At 34.7% G+C, this 18,873-nt stretch overlaps 1 protein-coding gene across 13 annotated transcripts in view; it reads left to right on the top strand.

The window, feature by feature from the left end:
* The window catches only part of STX17 (syntaxin 17), a 67,629-nt gene that overhangs the window by 11,165 nt on the left and 37,591 nt on the right, over positions 1–18,873 (top strand). For 12 of the 13 annotated variants that reach the window (XR_008959939.1, XR_007190974.2, XR_007190971.2 and 9 more), the window contains exon 3: positions 1,372–1,437. Coding sequence is in view for 6 of the 13 variants with exons in the window: in XM_048223373.2 (XP_048079330.1) it covers positions 1,372–1,437 (66 nt within the window). In the remaining 7 variants the exon portion in view is untranslated. Of the gene's footprint in view, positions 1–1,371; positions 1,438–10,757; positions 10,835–18,873 lie in introns of those variants that run through there. The other variant, XM_057313621.1, reaches the window with a different exon arrangement.

The raw sequence follows: 18,873 nt of genomic DNA on the forward strand, positions 1-18,873 counted from the left end.
CAGGCTCTTCTGCTGGGAGACTGCTTCTTCCTCTCCCACTCCCCCTGCTTGTGTTCCCTCCTCTCGCTGGCTGTCTCTCTCTGTCAAATAAATAAATAAAATCTTTAAAAAAAAAATAAGAAAAAAAAATTTTTTTTTAGGATTTTATTTATTTGAGAGAGAGAGAGGGGTAAGGGGCAGAGGGAGAGAGTCTTAAGCGGACTCTGCACTCAGCGTGGAGCTTGATGTGGGGCTTGATCCCACGACACTGAGATCATGGCCTGAGCCGAAATCAAGAGTCCCCATGCCTAGCCACCCAGGCGCCCCCCAAAAAACATTTTATATTTACTATTTTCAGTGCTCTTCATTCCTTTGTGTAGAGCCAGGTTTCTCTTGTATCATTTTTCCATCAGCCTGAAGGACTTCCTTTTTTTTTTTTTTTTTTTTTTTTTTTTTAAGATTTATTAGAGAGAGTGAGGGAGAGAGAGAGAAAATCTCAAGCACACTCCACATGGAGCCCATGACCTGAGATGATGACCTGAGCTGAAATCAAGGGTTGGATGCTTAACTGACTAAGCCACCCAGGCGCCCCTATATGGGACATTTTCATGATTCTGCCCTTTCACAGTATTTCTAGGTTTATTGATTTTTTTCTTTTGGTGTGTAGTATACCAGTAATACGCTTAACACCTGCTAACATATTAATTATTTGGATTTTTTATTTCATCCAAAAGTAGTATGTGATGTTTGGTGTTGATGTTTATATTCTATGAAAGTATTGTGCCATAATGTTACTACATTTTGCTATGGTTCCTGTCAAATGAAGAATTTTCCATTATCATGCTCATAAAGTTTCTTGGTTGAAACTCTGAAAGCTACACATTGCCTTGGTAAAAACTGAAGCACGTATATTAAATGTTCATTCTCATTTTTGTGTATTTTCTAAAGTCTGCAGTATCAGTGTTACTTTTTCTCAAAGTCAGATTTTAGTTTTTAATACTTGACACTATCATTAACAAACTTTTAAAATTCTTCATACATTGTAAGAATATCTCATGAACGCTCTTAATCTTTTTATTTTTTCGTTCTTTTACATTCTCATTTTTTCATCTCCAAAGAATTTGCAAGACAAAGTACACCATCTTTTTTCAGTAAAATAATTTGTATCTAGTGATTTTTATTTGCTTTACCATTTGCCAGAATTTTGTATGTAATGTTTTTGAAAATTTCCTACTTGTATTGTCATTGGACAGTTAACTGCCACTATTAAGTCAGTAACTTTTAGCTGGTATGTTTAAGTTTGGTCAGGTGAGTGGAGATTTTTGTGATAACTGGAAGTAATAAGTTTAGGAAGTAAAAAAAAAAACTGTACCTTTTCTCTCTTTTGTATAGTATCAGAGGTGCAGAATCTGGGATAAGTTGCATGAAGAGCATATCAATGCAGGACGTACAGTTCAGGTAAGGCTATTATTACATTGCTTCTAATAAATCAATATGGAAAAGACTGTCTTAAGAAAATTTTGCTAAAATAAATACCCTGTGGTTGGATCCTTTTATGCGTATTTGTAGCTATTTCTTTAAACGATGCATTTTTAGCAGGATTTACTGAATCAAATGTTATACATATTTTTAAGATTTTGATTCATATTACCAAAATTTCCTTCCAATGTTATCAACTTACATTCAAAATCAACGCATTTTCCAAAAACCTTACCACCATTAGTATTACCCATTTCTTAAAATTTTGCTGATTAATAGGTTAAAATAATGTTGCTTTGTTGTTTTAATCTGGGGTTTTTCCTTTTATTGCTTTGAATGGTGAAAGTTTTTTTCATATGTGCCTTGGATAATAATATTTCTTTTGTAAATTTCCTGTTCATGTCCCCTGCATATATTATGTTTTTGTCTTTTGCAAGAGTTTTTAATAATTTTACGATACTGTTCTTCTGTGTATAATACTGTTATAGCAGCATAGTGTTGCAAATATTTTTTGCAGTTATTGGCTTTTTAATAAACAAATGTTAATTATTTTAAATTAGTTTTTTAAAAAATGTATTTATATTGTTAAAAGCCAGATAAAATTAAAAGACTTTATCTTACCCTTCTCCATCTCCAAGTCCTACTTGGAAGAAACCCCTTTTAATCATTTTGGCCATTTTCCCTGGTATTTAGCTCTTTATTCCTTAATATCATGTGTAGACTGGTATTTCTCAATTAATCAGGTTCAGACATTATCTCTTTTTGCCATGATAGGTAGAAATCTAGCTTTTTACTCTGCTTTTGTACTTCCCTTCCCCTTTTACGATTACATATATTATAATTTTTGGTTAAATTATAAATCAGTATTTTGTTATTTTGATTATAAAGATATTGTTTCCTTTTAAACCAAATAGTGAAATAGTATAGTCTTTGCTTTTTATGAAGTTAATAGTTGTCTCTCTCTCTCTCTTTTTTTTATTTCCTGGCTTTCTGTGTATTTGTAGTTAATTTTTTTCTAAATGCTCCACATCTCTGCTACCAGCTGTCAATACTAATTTTCATATGCTCAAATATACTGCATTCCATTCTTTATCCTGAAGACTCCTTCCTGTAGCCCTGTTCCCAGTCCCAGTCTGGACTTACTGTCTAGGTTTGTTGCACAGCTGCTGTTCTGGGACTTCCTTCAGCTGCTCTTCTGTGTTGGGTCCCTGTTTTCCTAGATATCCTGTCTTAACTCATTTTTGGTTTACTCCATTGTTTTGTTGGAGTACATCTTTTAGTAGCTCTCTAAATAAGGGTACCTTGGAGGTAAATTTTTATGTTATCATGAGTCTGAAAAATACCTTTTTTCTCCCCTCACATGTGATTGCTAATTTCAGTAGGTATAGCATTCTAGTTGGAATTCTTTCAAATTTGAAGGTTCTCTAGTTTAGTGTTGCTCTTAATAAAGCTGATATCTGATTTCCCAATTTTTGTATGAGATCCTTTTGTTCCCCCCTCCCTCTTTGGGAGCTTTTGTAATCTGTTTAATCCCTGGAATTCTCAAATTTGATCATGATATGCTTTGTGTTAGACTCTTTCAATCTGAAAACTTATGTTCTTTATTAGTTCTGGGAAATTTATTTATTTTTTAAAGACTTATTTATTTTAGAGAGAGAGCATGCACTAGCGGGGTGAGGGGCAGAGGGAGGAAGAGAGAATGCAGACCCCCACTGAGTATGGAGCCCACATTGATCCCAGGACGTTGAGATCATGACCTGAGAGTAAACCAAGGGTCAGATGTTTAACCAACTGAGCCACCCGGTGGGAAATTTAAATTATTTGATAATTTATTCCTCTGCTCTTTGTTTTTATTTATTTATATATATATATATATCTTTAATTGCAAGAGTCAGCAAATGATGGCATTTTCCTTGGAGGAACCTCCAAATATCAGTAGCTGGAGGTTTGTTCTAGTTTAGTTTTCTAAAGAAGAATCCTCATTCTCCTAAGCCAAGTGGACACTTACTTTTCAGTACAGAAGCAGACTAAGTGGAGGCTGCTAGGCTTTCATTGATCAGTACAGGCTTTCACATAAATCTCTTTTAGCCCTGTGCCCGGTGTGTCTGAATCTCTGTGGTGGTTTGTTTCTACAAAGAGTGCATCTCTGGTCTTCTTGCATTTCAAAAAGGTTTCTATAGCTGCAGTGAGTGATTGTAATGGGATAGAGTGAAATGAATGCAAGAGATCCTTTAGGAGAGATTACAGAGATAGTGGAGAAGGAAAAAAACAGATGGACTTGAAGTCTAGTGGAAATTTGACTTACCTCTTTATATATGTATTTTACTGCTTGCTAACTAGATTATAGATGAAGAGATCAGCGATTGTGCCTCTGCTATTTGTGTATCCCACAGTATCTGGTGTTCAGCTAGGTTCAGTGTTTATTGAATGGTATTAAGCATGTAAATGTCAATGAGATTATTATGACTAGGATTTCTTACCATCTTCACTGTTCAATAGGTCAGTAAAAATCACTTATTTTCTTGAGACAATGGTTATAGTCAAAGTGTTTGTTTACTGATAAAAGAATATATATATATTTACATTATTGATCTCCATCTGGCAGAAAAGATTTATGTGTGCCATTAAAAAAGTGAGATTGAAACTGTTTTTAGATGTAGGTATTTGCTTAGTTTTATTCATATATGCTCTGAATTTTGTGTATAGGCTAGTTCTTTGCTAATTTGTGTAAAACTTATTTTTGTACAGTTTCATGAACAGTTATAATAGATTTTCTAGATTTCTCATTATTAGATATATATAATGAGAACTGTCTTTTCACTTTCATTATAGCATCTTTATTGAAAAAGAGTTCTTAATTTAAACATAGTCTAATTTGTCAGTCTTTTGTTTTATGGTCATACTTTGGGTGTCTTATTCAAGGAATCCTCTCCTATGTTCAAGAAGATATTTTCCTATATTTTCTAATGAATGCTTTAAATGTTTTGCTTTTAAAATTTAAGTCTTTAATCCATCTGAAATTGGTGATATGAAGTAGATACAAATAAAATTTCCTTTATTCCATTTGGAAAACCAGTTGTCTCTCACTGTTAACTGATTTCTGCAGTGCTATTTACATATTACAAGTTCATATATGTATGTGTCTGTCTCTGGTCTTTCTATTCCACTGGTCAGTTTGTCTGTTTCTCCATCAAGTTTATACTCTCTTAATTAAGGTAGCCTTGTATAAGGCTTGATATCTGGTAGGACAGTGCTTCCATCTTACTTTTGCTTTTCAGGAGTATTTTGTTTATACTTGGCCCTTTAGTCTTCCATATGAAATTTGGACCTGCTTGTCAAAGTCCATACACAATCTTGTTGGGAATTTGGGAATTGCATTGGATTTATCCATGTATTTAGAGAAAACTGACATGTTTATAATCTCTGGTTTCCCTACCTATGAATATGGGGTATTCTTGCACTTTTTAATGTCTTTTTAAATATTCTGCATACTGATTATGGTAGATTTTTAAAGATACCTGCAAATATTTCCATCCTAGTTGGTATTCTACATTATGACCATAGAGTATGATTCCCTTCCTGTTGAATCTGGGCTGAGGCAAAAGTAATGGTGTCTGATTTCTGAGGCCAAGTCAGAAAGGTCAGATAGGTTCCACTGGTTCTCTGAGGGTGCCTGCTCTGGGGGGACTTTGCCATCATGTGAAATGTCCAACTATCCTGAGACCCCTTTGTAGGAGATAGCTACAGCAACAGCTGAGCGCTCTGGAACTTAGAGCCTTAGGTGCCAGCCACGTGAGTGAGTTATCGCAGACATCTAGTGCAGTTGAGCTTTCAGATGACTGTAGCCTCAATGGGTGCCTGACTTAGCCACATGGAAGACCCCAAATGAGAACTGCCCAACTGAAGATGTCCTAACTTTATGGACTACAAAATCACTAGCAAAATCAAATGGTGGTTTTAGGCCCTTAAGTTGTGGAGGAATTTGTTATGCAGCAACAAATGACTGCAATACAGGCAATACAGTTATTTTATGCATCTATTTCATTTATCTGGTGTAAGTACTTTACAGTTTTACAGAGTGTCTGTGTTTGGGGGAGGTGTTAAATGTCTTTCTTTTAAATTATGCTTTCTAACTTGATGGTGTATGTAGAAATACAATTTTCATATATAGATCTATGGCTGATTACATTTAAATTCTCATTATTTTGAATAATTGGTCTAAGTCCCTTTGGACTTTATATATACACACACACACATATATATATATATATATATATATTTTTAATAATGTTTTTCTTCTTTTGTAACATCACCCATTTTTCCTGATTTCTTTCTAGTTTTGATTTCTTGTGTGTGTGCGTGTGTGTTTTTTTTCCAAGCTGGCTTTCTAGTTATTGGAAGAAACAATTGGTTATAAACAAGCTTATTCAAATGTATCTTTTTTTAAAGATTTATTTTTTTTAGAAAGAGAGTGTGTGTTTGTAATGGGGGGATGGACAGAAGGAGAGGGGTGGAGAGAATTCTCAAGCAGACACCCTGCTGAGTGCAGAGCCCGAGGCGGGACTTAACCCAGGACCCTGAGATCCTGACCTGAGCCGAAATCAAGAGTGGAATGCTTAACCAGCTGAGCTACCCAGGTGCCCCATTGTTCAAATTTATCTTTTAAAAAAAGATCTTAGGGGCATCTGGGTGGCTCAGTTGGTTAAGTGCCTGCCTTCCGGTCAGGTCGTAATCTCAGGTCCTGGGATCAGGCCCTGCATCTGGCTCCCTGCTCCCCCTCTGCGTCTTTGCCCATTTTCTTGCTTGCTCACTCTGCTCTCTCTCTGTGTCAAAGAAATAAATAGATATCTTAAAAAAAAAACTTATAAATGACAACAGCTCCCTCTGCAAAAGAATTCTTTATTTATACATAATGCTTTCTCTGAAAGTAAAATCTTATTCTACTGTATTCCAGGATGATTTTAAGGATTGTTAATCATGTGTGCAAAGTGCTTACATAGCCTTTGTCATACAGTAGGTATTCAGTACATAAGAGGAATTGGAATAAACTTGATTTGATACTTTCACTTTTAATTGCCAGCTCAAGCTAAGCGAAAGTGTTGGGTTTTTGTTAGTTTAACTTAAAACATTGTAATTGCATCACTTTTTCCCATTTTTTGTGGCTTGTCATATAAAAGTACAAAATGTATATTATGATAAAGCTTAGTTTTTCCTGTCCCCCTTCCCAAGTACTTAACATATAATATACTAGCTGGTAATAGAGGATTCTGCAAAATATATCACAATTTTTGCTTTGAAGAAACTTACCTAAATGGGAATTCATAAAAAGTTAAGTAAAATATTTAAATAGTTTAAGGCTTTAGTAAACGAAGTAAGTCAATATAGGATTGTCATATATATTATAGAGACCAATAAGTGATATAGTGCTAGCTGGCTAGATGCTGGATAAAGGAAGTGTTATCCTCATTTTTTAGATAAAAGAAGGCTCTTGGAGAACAGAGAAACTTAGTGTACTAACTGCACAAGGCCTCAATAAGTGGCAGTGCAGGAATTTAATCTGGAATTAATATTAACTTAGGTGTATAGAAAGGGAGTACTGCACTTAATACCTATCTATTAGATCCTCATTAGATACATGTTGAGTAAATGAATGGAGACTTGTTTCTCCTTTGAGTTTTACTGCTTTTGGTAGTTCAATTAATATTTTTAAAACTCTCTATATATGTTCTTTTTGGTGCCTTTTGATGTTGAAATAAGTGTAAAGTTGTTATACTACTGTCAATACCTTAGTGTAGTTAGGTAATGCAAGAATAGTCCAGATTTATTGTAATTAAGCAGTTATGACTCTGGAGCCTTTAATAATAAATGATATGTCTAGAATGTGTTTACTCTAAGTTGTTTAAATGTTTACCAGTGGACTTGTGCTCTGTGTTTGTAAGGAAATCAGGTTATTATGATACCAAATGTTTTTAGCTGTACACAATTTGCTCACAAAATTACATGTTGTAAAAACACATTAGGAATCCTTAAATCAATATTTAACGAAGGCAAATATATGCATAGCCACTCTTTTAATCATTAAATACATAATTAGCCATTTTTCAGAATTTCAATTAACTCAGAATAATTACTTTCTACAATTATCAGTACAGATAAGTATATGTTTAAACGTATCTTTTAATCTTTAGACAGAAACTTCAGGATATTCCTGAAAGAAGGGGGAAAAGCCAGACCTAGTTATTAAATTTAGTTATAGAACTAAAGAGAGAAATATGTCACCTTCATTTTACTGAAAGTTTGGCCATAGTTCACAGTTTACTACTTGCATACTACAAGCTTGCTAATTACTGAGTTTGTATACTTTCTTGTTTTTAAACTTACTTCATTGACTGTAGACCCATTTATCTAACTTGTGGATATTGCTATTAAGTTTTCAAAACTTGGCATATCAGCCTTTCTGACCTGATTATTAAAAGAGCAGAAACAGGGGCGCCTGGGTGGCTCAGTCGTTAAGCCACCATCAGCCTAACTGATGAAGTAACTTTTTGACAAATTACACACACTTCAAACATACAAAATACAGAAAATAGTAAAAATAATGTAATACTTACGTTCTCATTACCCAGCTTTGTTAAATATTGACATTTTGTCACAATTTATTCCTTTTTAAAAAAATTTTATTATAATAATTATTTTTTTAGAGGAGGGAGGGGCAGAGGGAGAGGGAGAGGGAGAGAGTCTTAAGCAGACTCTGTGCTCTGCATGGAGCCTGATGTGGGGCTCTGTCTCACAACCCTGAGATCACAACCTGACCTGAAATCAAGAGTCTGATGCTTAACTGACTGAGCCACCCAGGCATTCCTTCCCTTTTTTTTTAAGAAAACTTTACAGATACCACTGAACTCCCTGTGTACCTTTTCTTGATTCCATTTACCTTGTTCCTGTCTTCATCTGAAGAAAATCCTTTCTCCTGATTTAAGTATTTATCATTTCTTAAAAAAAAATTTTTTATTATTGTTGTTGTTTTTTAAGTAAACTCTGTTCCCAAGGTGGGGCCTGAACTCACAACCCTGGGATCAAGAGTTACACACTCTACTGACTGAGCCAGTCAGGCACTAAGTATTTATCATTTCTGTGCATTTAACTATTTACAAATAATAAATGATACTGTTTTGCATTTTTCTTTCTGCTTTTTTTTCCAAACAACTTTCTTGAGGTGTAATTGACATACAATAAAGTACACAATTTGATAACTTTTGACAAGTGTATACCATGAGACCATCACTACAGTCAAGATAATTATATATCCTTCACCCCAAAAAGTTCCTTCATACCCCATTGTAACTCTCTTCTGGCTTCTCCCGCCCACATACCTATGCACCTCTTCCCACTCTCTACTCTCCATGTACGCATGCGCACACACATATACACAAACATACCGAGTGCCCAAGCAACCACTGTACAGTAGTTTGGATTTCCTAGAGTTCTATATAAATAGAATCATGAAATAAACACTTCTTTTGTCTGGCTTCTTCCACTCTGCATAAATATTTTGGGGTTCATCCATGTTACAATGTGTATCAGTATTTCATTCCTTTTCATTGCTGAGTAGGTATTCTATTGTATTAATATACCACAGCTTGTTCATCTATTCATCTGTGATGGACATATGGGTTGTTTCCAGCTTGGGGTTATTAAAAATAAAGCTGCTGTGAACATTTGAGTAAAGGACGTTGTATGGACAAAGGATTTCATTTCTCTTGGGTAAATACTTATGAATGGAATGGCAGGATCATATACTTGTTATTTCTTAATTATTTTAGAAACTGCCAAGCTATTTTCTGAAATGGTTGTATCATTTTATATTCCCACCAGTTATTCATATCCTTGTTAACACTTGATATGGATAGTCTTTTTTTTTTTTTTTTTAAGATTTTATTTATTTATTTGAAAGAGAGTGAGTGAGAGAGCACAAATGGTGGGGAGATGCAGAGGGAGAAACAGACTTCACGCTTTGTGAGGAGCCCAACTCAGGGCTCAATGCCAGGACCCTGAGATCATGACCTGAGCCAAAGGCAGATGCCTAACCAACTGAGCCACCCAGGTGCCCCGAGGTGGTTAGTCTTATTAATTTTACCCATTCTGTAGGTCTGTAGTGGTATCTCATTGTGATTTTAATTTTGATTAATGATGCTTCTATTTTATTTTGAATTATTTTTTATTCTATTGTATCTCCTTGTCTTGCTAGCTGTAACTTTTTGTTTTGTTATTTTAGTGGACACTTTAGGGTTTATAGTACACATCTTACTACAGTTTATCTTTAAGTTATACACTGTTTCACATATGTTTAAGAAAATATACTTCTGTTTCTCCCCTCTCAGTCTTCATGCTACTGTTGTTGTATGTTTTACTTATACATATGTTATATACTTCATAATGTTTAAACTCTCAGTTATCTTTTTCAAGTGATATAGATATTAAGGGGAAAAATCTTACATATTGTGTCATTTTCATTTCTGGTGTGCTTAATGCCTTTGTGTAGACCCATATTCCATCTGGTATAATTTTCCTTTTGACTGAAAGATTTCTTTTAACATTTTTTGGAGCACAGTTATGCTGGTGATGAATTCTTTCATCTTTTGTGTATCTGAAAAGCCTTTATTTGGCCTTTGTTTTTAAAAGGAATTTTGCTATATATAGAATTCTACATTGACTTTTTTCTTCCGGTACTGTATAGATGTTTTCAACTTTTTTCCACTTGCATTTTTTTCCAATGAGAAATCTGTTTCATTCTTATCTCTACTCTCAGTGTGTAATATGTCTTTATTCTCTGGCTGCTTTTACAATTTTCCCTGTTGCACTGGCTTTGAGTTCTTTGATTATGATGAACCTTGGTGGCATTTTTTTCCACATTTCTTGTGCTTTCAATTTGGAGAACATTTCAGATCTCTAGGTTTATAGTTTGCATCACATTTGAAAAATTTTGGCCATTATTTCTTTGAATATTTTTCTGTCCCTTCCCATCTCTCCTCGTCTTCAGAGACTCCAATTACACATATGTTGGACTGCTTGAAGTTATCTTACAACTCACTGATGCACTTTTAATTTTTTTGGAGTCTTCCTTCTCTTTGTGTTTAATTTTGGATAGTTTTATTTCTAAGCCTTCATATTTACTAGTCTTAGCAGCAGCAGCATCCAATCTGCTGTTAATATATTCAAAGCATTTTTCATCTCACACATGGTAGTTTTCAATTCTAGAACTTTGATTCAGGCGCCTTACTCTGTCTTTTTATTAATAGACTTTACACTGAACACGGGGCTTGAACTCAGGACCCTGAGAGCAAGAGTTGCATGCTCTACCAACTGAGCCAGCCAGGTACCCTGATTTGGGTCTCTTTATATCTTCCATGTCTCTACTTAACTTTTTAAACATATGTATGTCAATTCTGGGTTAGTTTCAATCAAGTGATTATTCTTCATAGTTTGCTATTCCTTTGTATGTCTGGTGATCTTTTATTGGGAGACCTTTGCCTGGCTGGGTGCTAGATTATGTATGTAGGTAGGTAGGTAGGTAGGCAGGTAGGTATGGAGTGCTAGTTATTTTCATGTTCCTGTAAATCTTCTTGAGCTTCATTCAGGAATATAGTTAAGATACTTGGAAACAGTTTGATTCTTTCAGGTCTTACTTTTATGATTTATTAGGCTTGATTGGAGCAATCCCCAGTATTGCAGTACAATCTTTCTGAGTGCTCTAGCTAGTGCCCTGGGAATTAAGTTTTTAGCTGGTGGGAACAGACACTGCTTAAAGATTTGAGTGAGTACTAAGCATTGTTCCCTCTAAGCTTTGGGGATGATTTTTTTTCTTCCAGCCTCAGGTAGTTTTCTCACATGCATGTTTTGGTCAGTTCTCTGCTAAATACTTGCAGGCTGTCCCTCTGCATATCTGAAGGGTTCTCTTTCTGTGCAGCTCTCTCCTCTCCAGTACTTCAGTACTCTGTTCTGTAAACTCTGCAGAAGCAGAAGTCTATCTATTATTATGTTTTGAAACTGCAAGTGGAATAAGTTTAACAGTTTTCATCTCTGGGATAAGAAAACGTTAGCATTAAGATAGATTTGGTGATCAGATTTTGAAAGTAAGTGGAAAAGTTGGAAATTGTTACTACTGTAATAATTTACTGAAGAATATTAACTTAGTTTTTATAGAAGAAACTTGATCAGCCTAGTCTCCGTAACAGTGGTGATACAGAATTTGTTGAGAACACAGATTTCTGGGACTCACCTTAAAGATTCTGTGATAGTAGATTTCAGACATTTAGAAAGATTCTGCTCCTGGGGCGCCTGGGTGGCTCAGTTAACCGTCTGAACTCTTGATTTTGACACAGGTCATGATCTCAGGATCGTGAGATCCAGCCTGGAGTTGGGCCTGTGATCAGTGCTCAGTGCAGTCTGCTTGAGATTCTCTCAAGTTATCTTACAACTCACTGATGCACTTTTAAATTTTTTGGATTCTTCCTCTGCCCCTCTGTGCACTCATCCACACATGCACTCTCTCTCTCAAATAAATAAAATCTTTAAAAAAAATACCACTCTACAGAGTCTATCCCAGTTCTATAGGCAGTGAAAATTAAAAAATTAGCCTTGGAACTTGTAGGAGTAAAACATGACTTTCATAATTTTATCACAAGAAATGTAGAACAGTTGAGCTATGTATTTTTAATTTTTTTAATTTTTAATTTTTTAGGAGAATTTAAAAGGAGAAACAGTAGAAAAGAGAGGGGATGAGGAGAGAAAAGGGAGATGTGAGGATAGTAAACAGAAGTTAGGAGAACAGAAGAAAAGATTAGAGAGAGTCAAGGCCAGGTAAGGAATGGAAGAGAAGATAGAATAGATTCCAAAAATGAATGCTATTAGAAGATGAATTATTTTAGATTATTCTGAGCTTCAGTTGAATTTAAATTTTGCCTCAACATATTTATGAGCTGATTAATCAGGATTTAGTGTTTCTGACCTCTACTCTGATTGGCATAGGTACTATAGAACCTCAGGGAGGAAATTAAATCTAAGGTGGACACACCATTGTTTTGTGTACCTCTAAAGAAGAAAAGTGCTGCCAGTTAAGATTGGCCCGTTGCTTTTTTTTTTTTTTTTTTAGTTCTATTTTAAGATACATTCCAATTTCAAAGATGTTAGAATGTGGGAAAGATATTGTGTCCTAAAATTGATAAAATATATTATTTAGAAAACTTCTACCCTTATACTCCACCTCTGTCTTTCCCCAATTTGGCTTATTTCTTCTGTTTTGCTAATATTCTTTAGGGACGGCTCAAATCCACTTCCTTCATGAAGCCTGTCTAGATTATTGTAGTAAGATATTTCAAGTTTCCTTTGAGCATGTTTCTTATGCCCCTTTGAATCCTTTGAATTTTGAATATTTCTCCTTTAATAGAGAATTAAGAGCAATATAGGAGTTTGGTAGTTCTTTCTCTGCATCATCTGTTAACATTATACCATCTGCCCCAAGCAGTAGACCTAATCCTCCTTTCTTGTTCTTGCTCTACATGTATTTTTTAAATCCTTTTTATTGTTCTTAACATTTTCTTCAGCCTCCGCTCATTCTGGGCTCCTACTTTGCTTACATGGGTCTCCTTGTTTCACACCACTCTTTTGTATTCGTCCTTGTTCACATGCCTTTCTTTTCTTTGCTTTGTTTTTTTTTTTTTAACAAATCTCTTAAAATTCTGAATTTATAGCACACCATATACAACCATATTGGATTCTTCAGATGCCACTTTCTTTTCTTATCAGGTTAATTTTTTTGTTTATAGAATAAGAATTTCACCTCTTAGAACCTATCTTTTTCAAAAAAGATCTTCCTGTCACATAATTTCTGTGGCATCACACAGCTATTTTCTCCAGAAAAATTTGATTCACTTCCCTAAAGTATTAGTGTTTCCATTATTCCTTTTTTAACTATTAAGAACTCCAAGATCGCATGGCTGCTTTTTCTCATGAGTTTCATTTCCACTTCACTATTTTATGCTTGTATGTCGGAATTCCAAAAAAGGTGGTTTCTTTCATTATTTCTTCCAGCTAATGAAAGATGAAATGTTTCATATGCTTAGTGACTTATGCATTCCTAGGGAACAAATTGGGTTGCATTCTTGAGAGTTGGAGATCTCTGTTGTTGTTGGACTACTGTTTTGCCACTTTGTGAAAAATATTAAGAAAGCAGTCATTCATTTATCATGTTTATTGAATCAAATCATGTATCAGGGATCAAATATAGCCTTGAGGACACAATGGTAAAGAAATTAGGCTTAGTCTCTGTCCCTACAAACTTCACAGTTTAGTCGAATGAATTAATATCTTTTATCCAACAGGATGGTAGGTAATATACTTCCACAATGAGATTGATACTCCTTTTTACCCCTACCCAAATGCTTTCACACTTGTTTCTATCCTTAGCTTAATTGACCATACAGGTTAATATAATATTCTTTTCTAAAAATGTTATTAAAACTTTTTACTGTGAAATATAACATATGTGCTATAAATGCATACAACATAAATATACACCCGAACAAATTATTATACTGGGAACACTCATGTAACTACTACTCAGATCAAGAAATAGAAAATTGCCAGCATCCTAGAAACCCTTTATTGCCTCTTCCCTATAACAACCACCTTTCTCCCACCAAAAGTAAATACTATCTTGAATTATATGGTAATTGCTTCTTAGTATTTCTGTATAGTTTTACCACCAAAATGTGTCATTGAGCTATAGATTAATCTGTTTTTGAACATTATGTAAATTGAAATAAACAGAATATATCCTTTGTGTCTGGCTTGAGATTTATCTATGTTGTTGCCTATAGCAGCATTCATTCATTTTCATTACTGTATATAGTTCATTGTATGAGTTTACCATACTGTATGGTAAACATATACTATGATGTATTGATGGTCATTTGGGTTATTTTTAGTCTTTTTGTTTTGTTTTCAGTTTCTATTTCAGATGATATTAACATTCTCATATATTTTTACTGGTATACATGTGCATACATTTCTGTTAAATGTATTCCTAGGACAGGAATTGCTGATTCTTTAGGCATCCTTATTTTCAACTATAGTATAATGACAAACTATTTTCCAAAATAGTACTAATTTTACATTCCTTCCAGCAATGAATGTGAGTTCCTGTGGTCTCCATATCCTCAGCAATATTTAGTCAAGTCAAACTTTAATTTTAGGTGTTCTGGTGGGTAGCTAATTATGGTTTAATTTACATTTACCTGACTGTTAGTGAGATTGAGTAACTCTTTGGCTTTTTTTTTTTTTAAGATTTATTTATTTATTTGAGAGAGAGCATATGTACGAGCAGGGGGAGGGGCAGAGAAAGGGGTGGGGAGAGAAAGAGAGAGAAACAGACTCCCTGTTGATTGGGAACTGGCAGGGACTCATGACCCTGAGATCATGAGGCAAAATCAAGAGTCAGACACTCAACTGCCTGAGCCACCCAGGCGCCCCAGTAACTATGAGAAGTGCCCATTTAGGGTTTTTGCTCACATTCCTACAGATTTTTGTCTTTTTCTTATCTCTAAGAGTTCTTATTGTCTGTGACCCCTTTATCAGTGTGTGTGTTACAGTTATCTTCTTCCACTCAGTGGTTAACCTTTTCACTGTCTTTGTTGTATCCCTTGATGACGAGAAGTTCATTTAATTTAATATACTCAAGATTATCCGTTTTTTCTTGGCGCTTTTTGTGCTACATTTAAGAGATATTTCCTACCCTAATGTCATAAAGATATTCTCTTGTTTTGCCTTTCACATTTAGGTATATAATCCATCTGGTTGATTATTGTGTATGGTGTGAAGTGGTGTGTCCAGTTTTATTTTTTTTCTCATGTGGTTACCCAAATGACCAAGCACTGTGTTTTGGAAGGATCATGCTTCCCTGCAGTGCCACCGTTGTTGTAAATTCATTGCATATATGTTTGGATTGTTTCTTGGCTGTCTGTCTCATTGGTGTGTCTATTTTTGCACTAATACCACACTGTCTTAATTACTGTGGCTTTATAATCAGTCAATATCTAATAGAGGAAGTTTTATTAATCTTCTTCAATGCTAGTAACAGCCCTATATATGCAGTTCCATATATGTTTTAGAATCAGCTTGTCAAGTTCCACCAAAGAACTTTTTTCAAATTTATTCTAATTTATTGAATCTATAGATTCAAAACCATGTTGTTCAAGGGTCAACTGTACATGGCTTATTATTTTATCCTTTTACTTTGAACTGTCTTTATGTTTTAGGTGTATTTCTTGCATTTCATATTTTTTGCAGTCTAAAAATGTTTACCTTTTAACTGGAATATTTATTCCATTTATGTGTAATGTAATTGTCGATATATTTAGGTTTAGATATTACACTGTGTTACATGCTTTCTACTTCTTCCACATATTCTTTATTCTTTATCGTATCCGTTTTCACTTCCTTGTTGCTTTTTTTTTTAATTGATCCAACTGTTCTCAGTTTTGGAATTATACACTCTTTAAGAAATTACAAAACACATCCATAAACAATATAGATTATACAGGACCCTTGGAATATTTTACTCGTAAATGTGTCCCCAAATTAAATGTTATTTTTAATGCCATTTTTATATATTTTAATCTTACACATATATTTAAAAGATATTACTATTATTGTTTTAGTATAGTTACTGGTCATGTAGATTTATCCATACTTTTACTCTCTCTCTCTCTCTCTCTCCTTTTTTTTTAATTGTTTTATTAATGTTCTTCATCTCTTTCTGCATCTCCAGCTTTATATCTGGAATTAATTATTCTTTCTGAAGGACACTTTCATATTTACTGTGTATTTGCTGGAGACAAATTCCCTCAGTTTTTGTTTATCTTCATTTTACCTACTGAAAGATATTTTTGCTGGGTATAAAAATTTAGGATGACAGCAATTTTTTTCTCTGTACTTTGAATGTGTCATTTTGCTCTCTTCTAGCTTTTATTGTCACTTTGAGAAGTCTTATTATAGTCTTACTGTTTCTTTTTCTGGTCTTTATTATGGTCTTCTGGGTGTGGCCCTGCTTTTTTTGGTCATTGTTCAAGGTTTGTTGGTGTTTTTGTTGGTATGCACTTTTTATAGTTGGTTGCACTGTTTACATATGAATTTTTCTTTTTACATTATATGGCAGTGTTTGTTATTCTGATACATATAGTACACAAAATAAGATCCTTTAGAACAATTATAGTACATGTATTGTAGGACTTATATGTTGGATCCCAGAATGTGATTTATTGGAGAAAAAAGTTGGACTAGGCATGTTGGATGAAGGAACCAGAAGTTACATAACACAGAGTAAACACACATCTGGTTTGAAGGGTAACTGTGTGGCATGTGCAACATTGGCAGGAGTGCCTCTGAGGTGGTAGGACTATTTTGCAAGAAATTGTATTGCCTCTAGCTCCTTTTGAGCTCCTTCTGGGAGGTCCTGCCATCTCTCTTTTCTTTTTTCCCTTTTTGGCTGTATGTTTTTCTTTTTATTTACTCTTCTTGAGAGTTGTCAACCTTCTTGAATCTGGATTGTTGTCTTTCCTCAGTCATTATCTATTTAAATTTATTTTATGTCCTTTTCTTCTAGGATTCTACATATATGTATATTATATTCTTTTCTAATTATATCCTGTGTCTTTTACCTCTCTTATATTTTTTAACTGTTTCCTTTTTACGTAGTTTCTTCATATCTAGTTTTCAGTTTACTAAGTCTTGAGTTGGTCTAATATGCAGCTAAATATTTATTTGACACAGGGAGAGCGTGTGCTTATGCACAGCAGGGGGAGCAGCAGGGAGAAGGAAAAGCAGGCTCCCCACTGAGCAGAGAGCCCAATGTGGGGTTGATCCCAGGACCCTGGTATAATGACCTGAGCTAAAAGCAGATGCTTAACAGATTGAGCCACACAGGTGCCCCACAGCTAAACTCTAATTAAATTTTTTCTTTTGTATACTTTATTTTTATTTTTTTTGAGATTTATTTATCTTAGAAAGAGAGAGAAAGAACATGAGTGGGGGAGGGGCAGAGGGAGAGAATCTTCAAGCCGACTCCCCACTGAGCGTGGAGTCCAGCACAAGGCTCAGTCAACCCATAAGATCATGACCTGAGCCGAAACCAAGAGTCAGACACTTACCTGACTGAGCCACCCAGGTGCCCCCTGTATGCTCTATTTTTAGATGATAGAATATTCATTCTTTTTAAAAACCTGTATTTTGCTTTTTATAGTTTCTAGTGTTTGCTGAATTTCCAAGCTTGGTTTTTATATCTTTGGACAAAATAACCATAGTTTTTTAGAGTACATTAGCTATTGTGCATATCAAATGTCCCTTTGGATGTTTCTGTTGTCTGTTGTTTCCGCTGTTCTTCATCTTCTGTATGCTCTCTGCTTGATTATCTCTGGTGGGCATTATATTTGAAAACTTATAGAAATTAATTTGAGGATAGAGATAATGTTATCTTCCTCTAGAGAGGATTTCATTTACTCCCACTAAGCCCCTGGGGTGCCAATTTTCCACAATGATCTTTATATAGTTTCAGGGATTAAAGTTTTTATGCACTACCCAAAACACTGGAAGCCAAACTGTGGTTCATGTGAGGGCTGATTTATTTTAGGATCACCTGGGCTCTCAAGGTATAGCTCTTTCAGATCCCAGCTCAAAGCACTATAGTGGTTATACATAGCAGGCCGCAGCATTGAGTATTTTACCTAGAAATTTATGAGGCTGTCAAACATTCTGGTAAGCAAAGACCTCCAAGCAGATGTGGCCTTCAGTTCAGGACTCACCTCTCTGGATTTTCACCTTTGTATAATTCTTGGCCTACAAATTTCTTACTATCTTGTTTGCTTTTTGATTCCTTTGAATTTTGTTTCTTTGAGATTTGTTTTATTGTCAGCTTTTTAATTAGTCATTGGTGGGAGGGTTAGTTTGAATTATCTACCTTGCTACACCCAGAGGCAGAAACACCTACTTTATAGTTTTCACATATGTTCCTTGTATTTGATTTTGGAGAGACTCTATAGTTGTTCTGTCCAGTATAGTAGCTCCTAGCCACATGTAATTGTTGAGCACTTAAAATGTGGCTAGTTTGGGGGCACCTGGGTGGCTTAGTCAATTAAATGTCTGACTCTTGATCTCAGCTCAGGTCTTGATCTCAGAGTCATGAGTTCAAGCCCCACTTGAAAAAAAAACGTGACTAGTTTGAATTGAGATGTGCCGTGAATGTAAAATATTTAATTAATAATTTTTATGTTGATTACATGTTTAAATGATAGTATTTTGGATGTGTAATGTATAAAACATTAAAATTAACTTCACCTGTTTCTTTTTACTTTTTAATGTGAC

This window comes from Ursus arctos, unplaced genomic scaffold, assembly GCF_023065955.2.
Source record: "Ursus arctos isolate Adak ecotype North America unplaced genomic scaffold, UrsArc2.0 scaffold_18, whole genome shotgun sequence".
NCBI lineage: Eukaryota > Metazoa > Chordata > Mammalia > Carnivora > Ursidae > Ursus > Ursus arctos.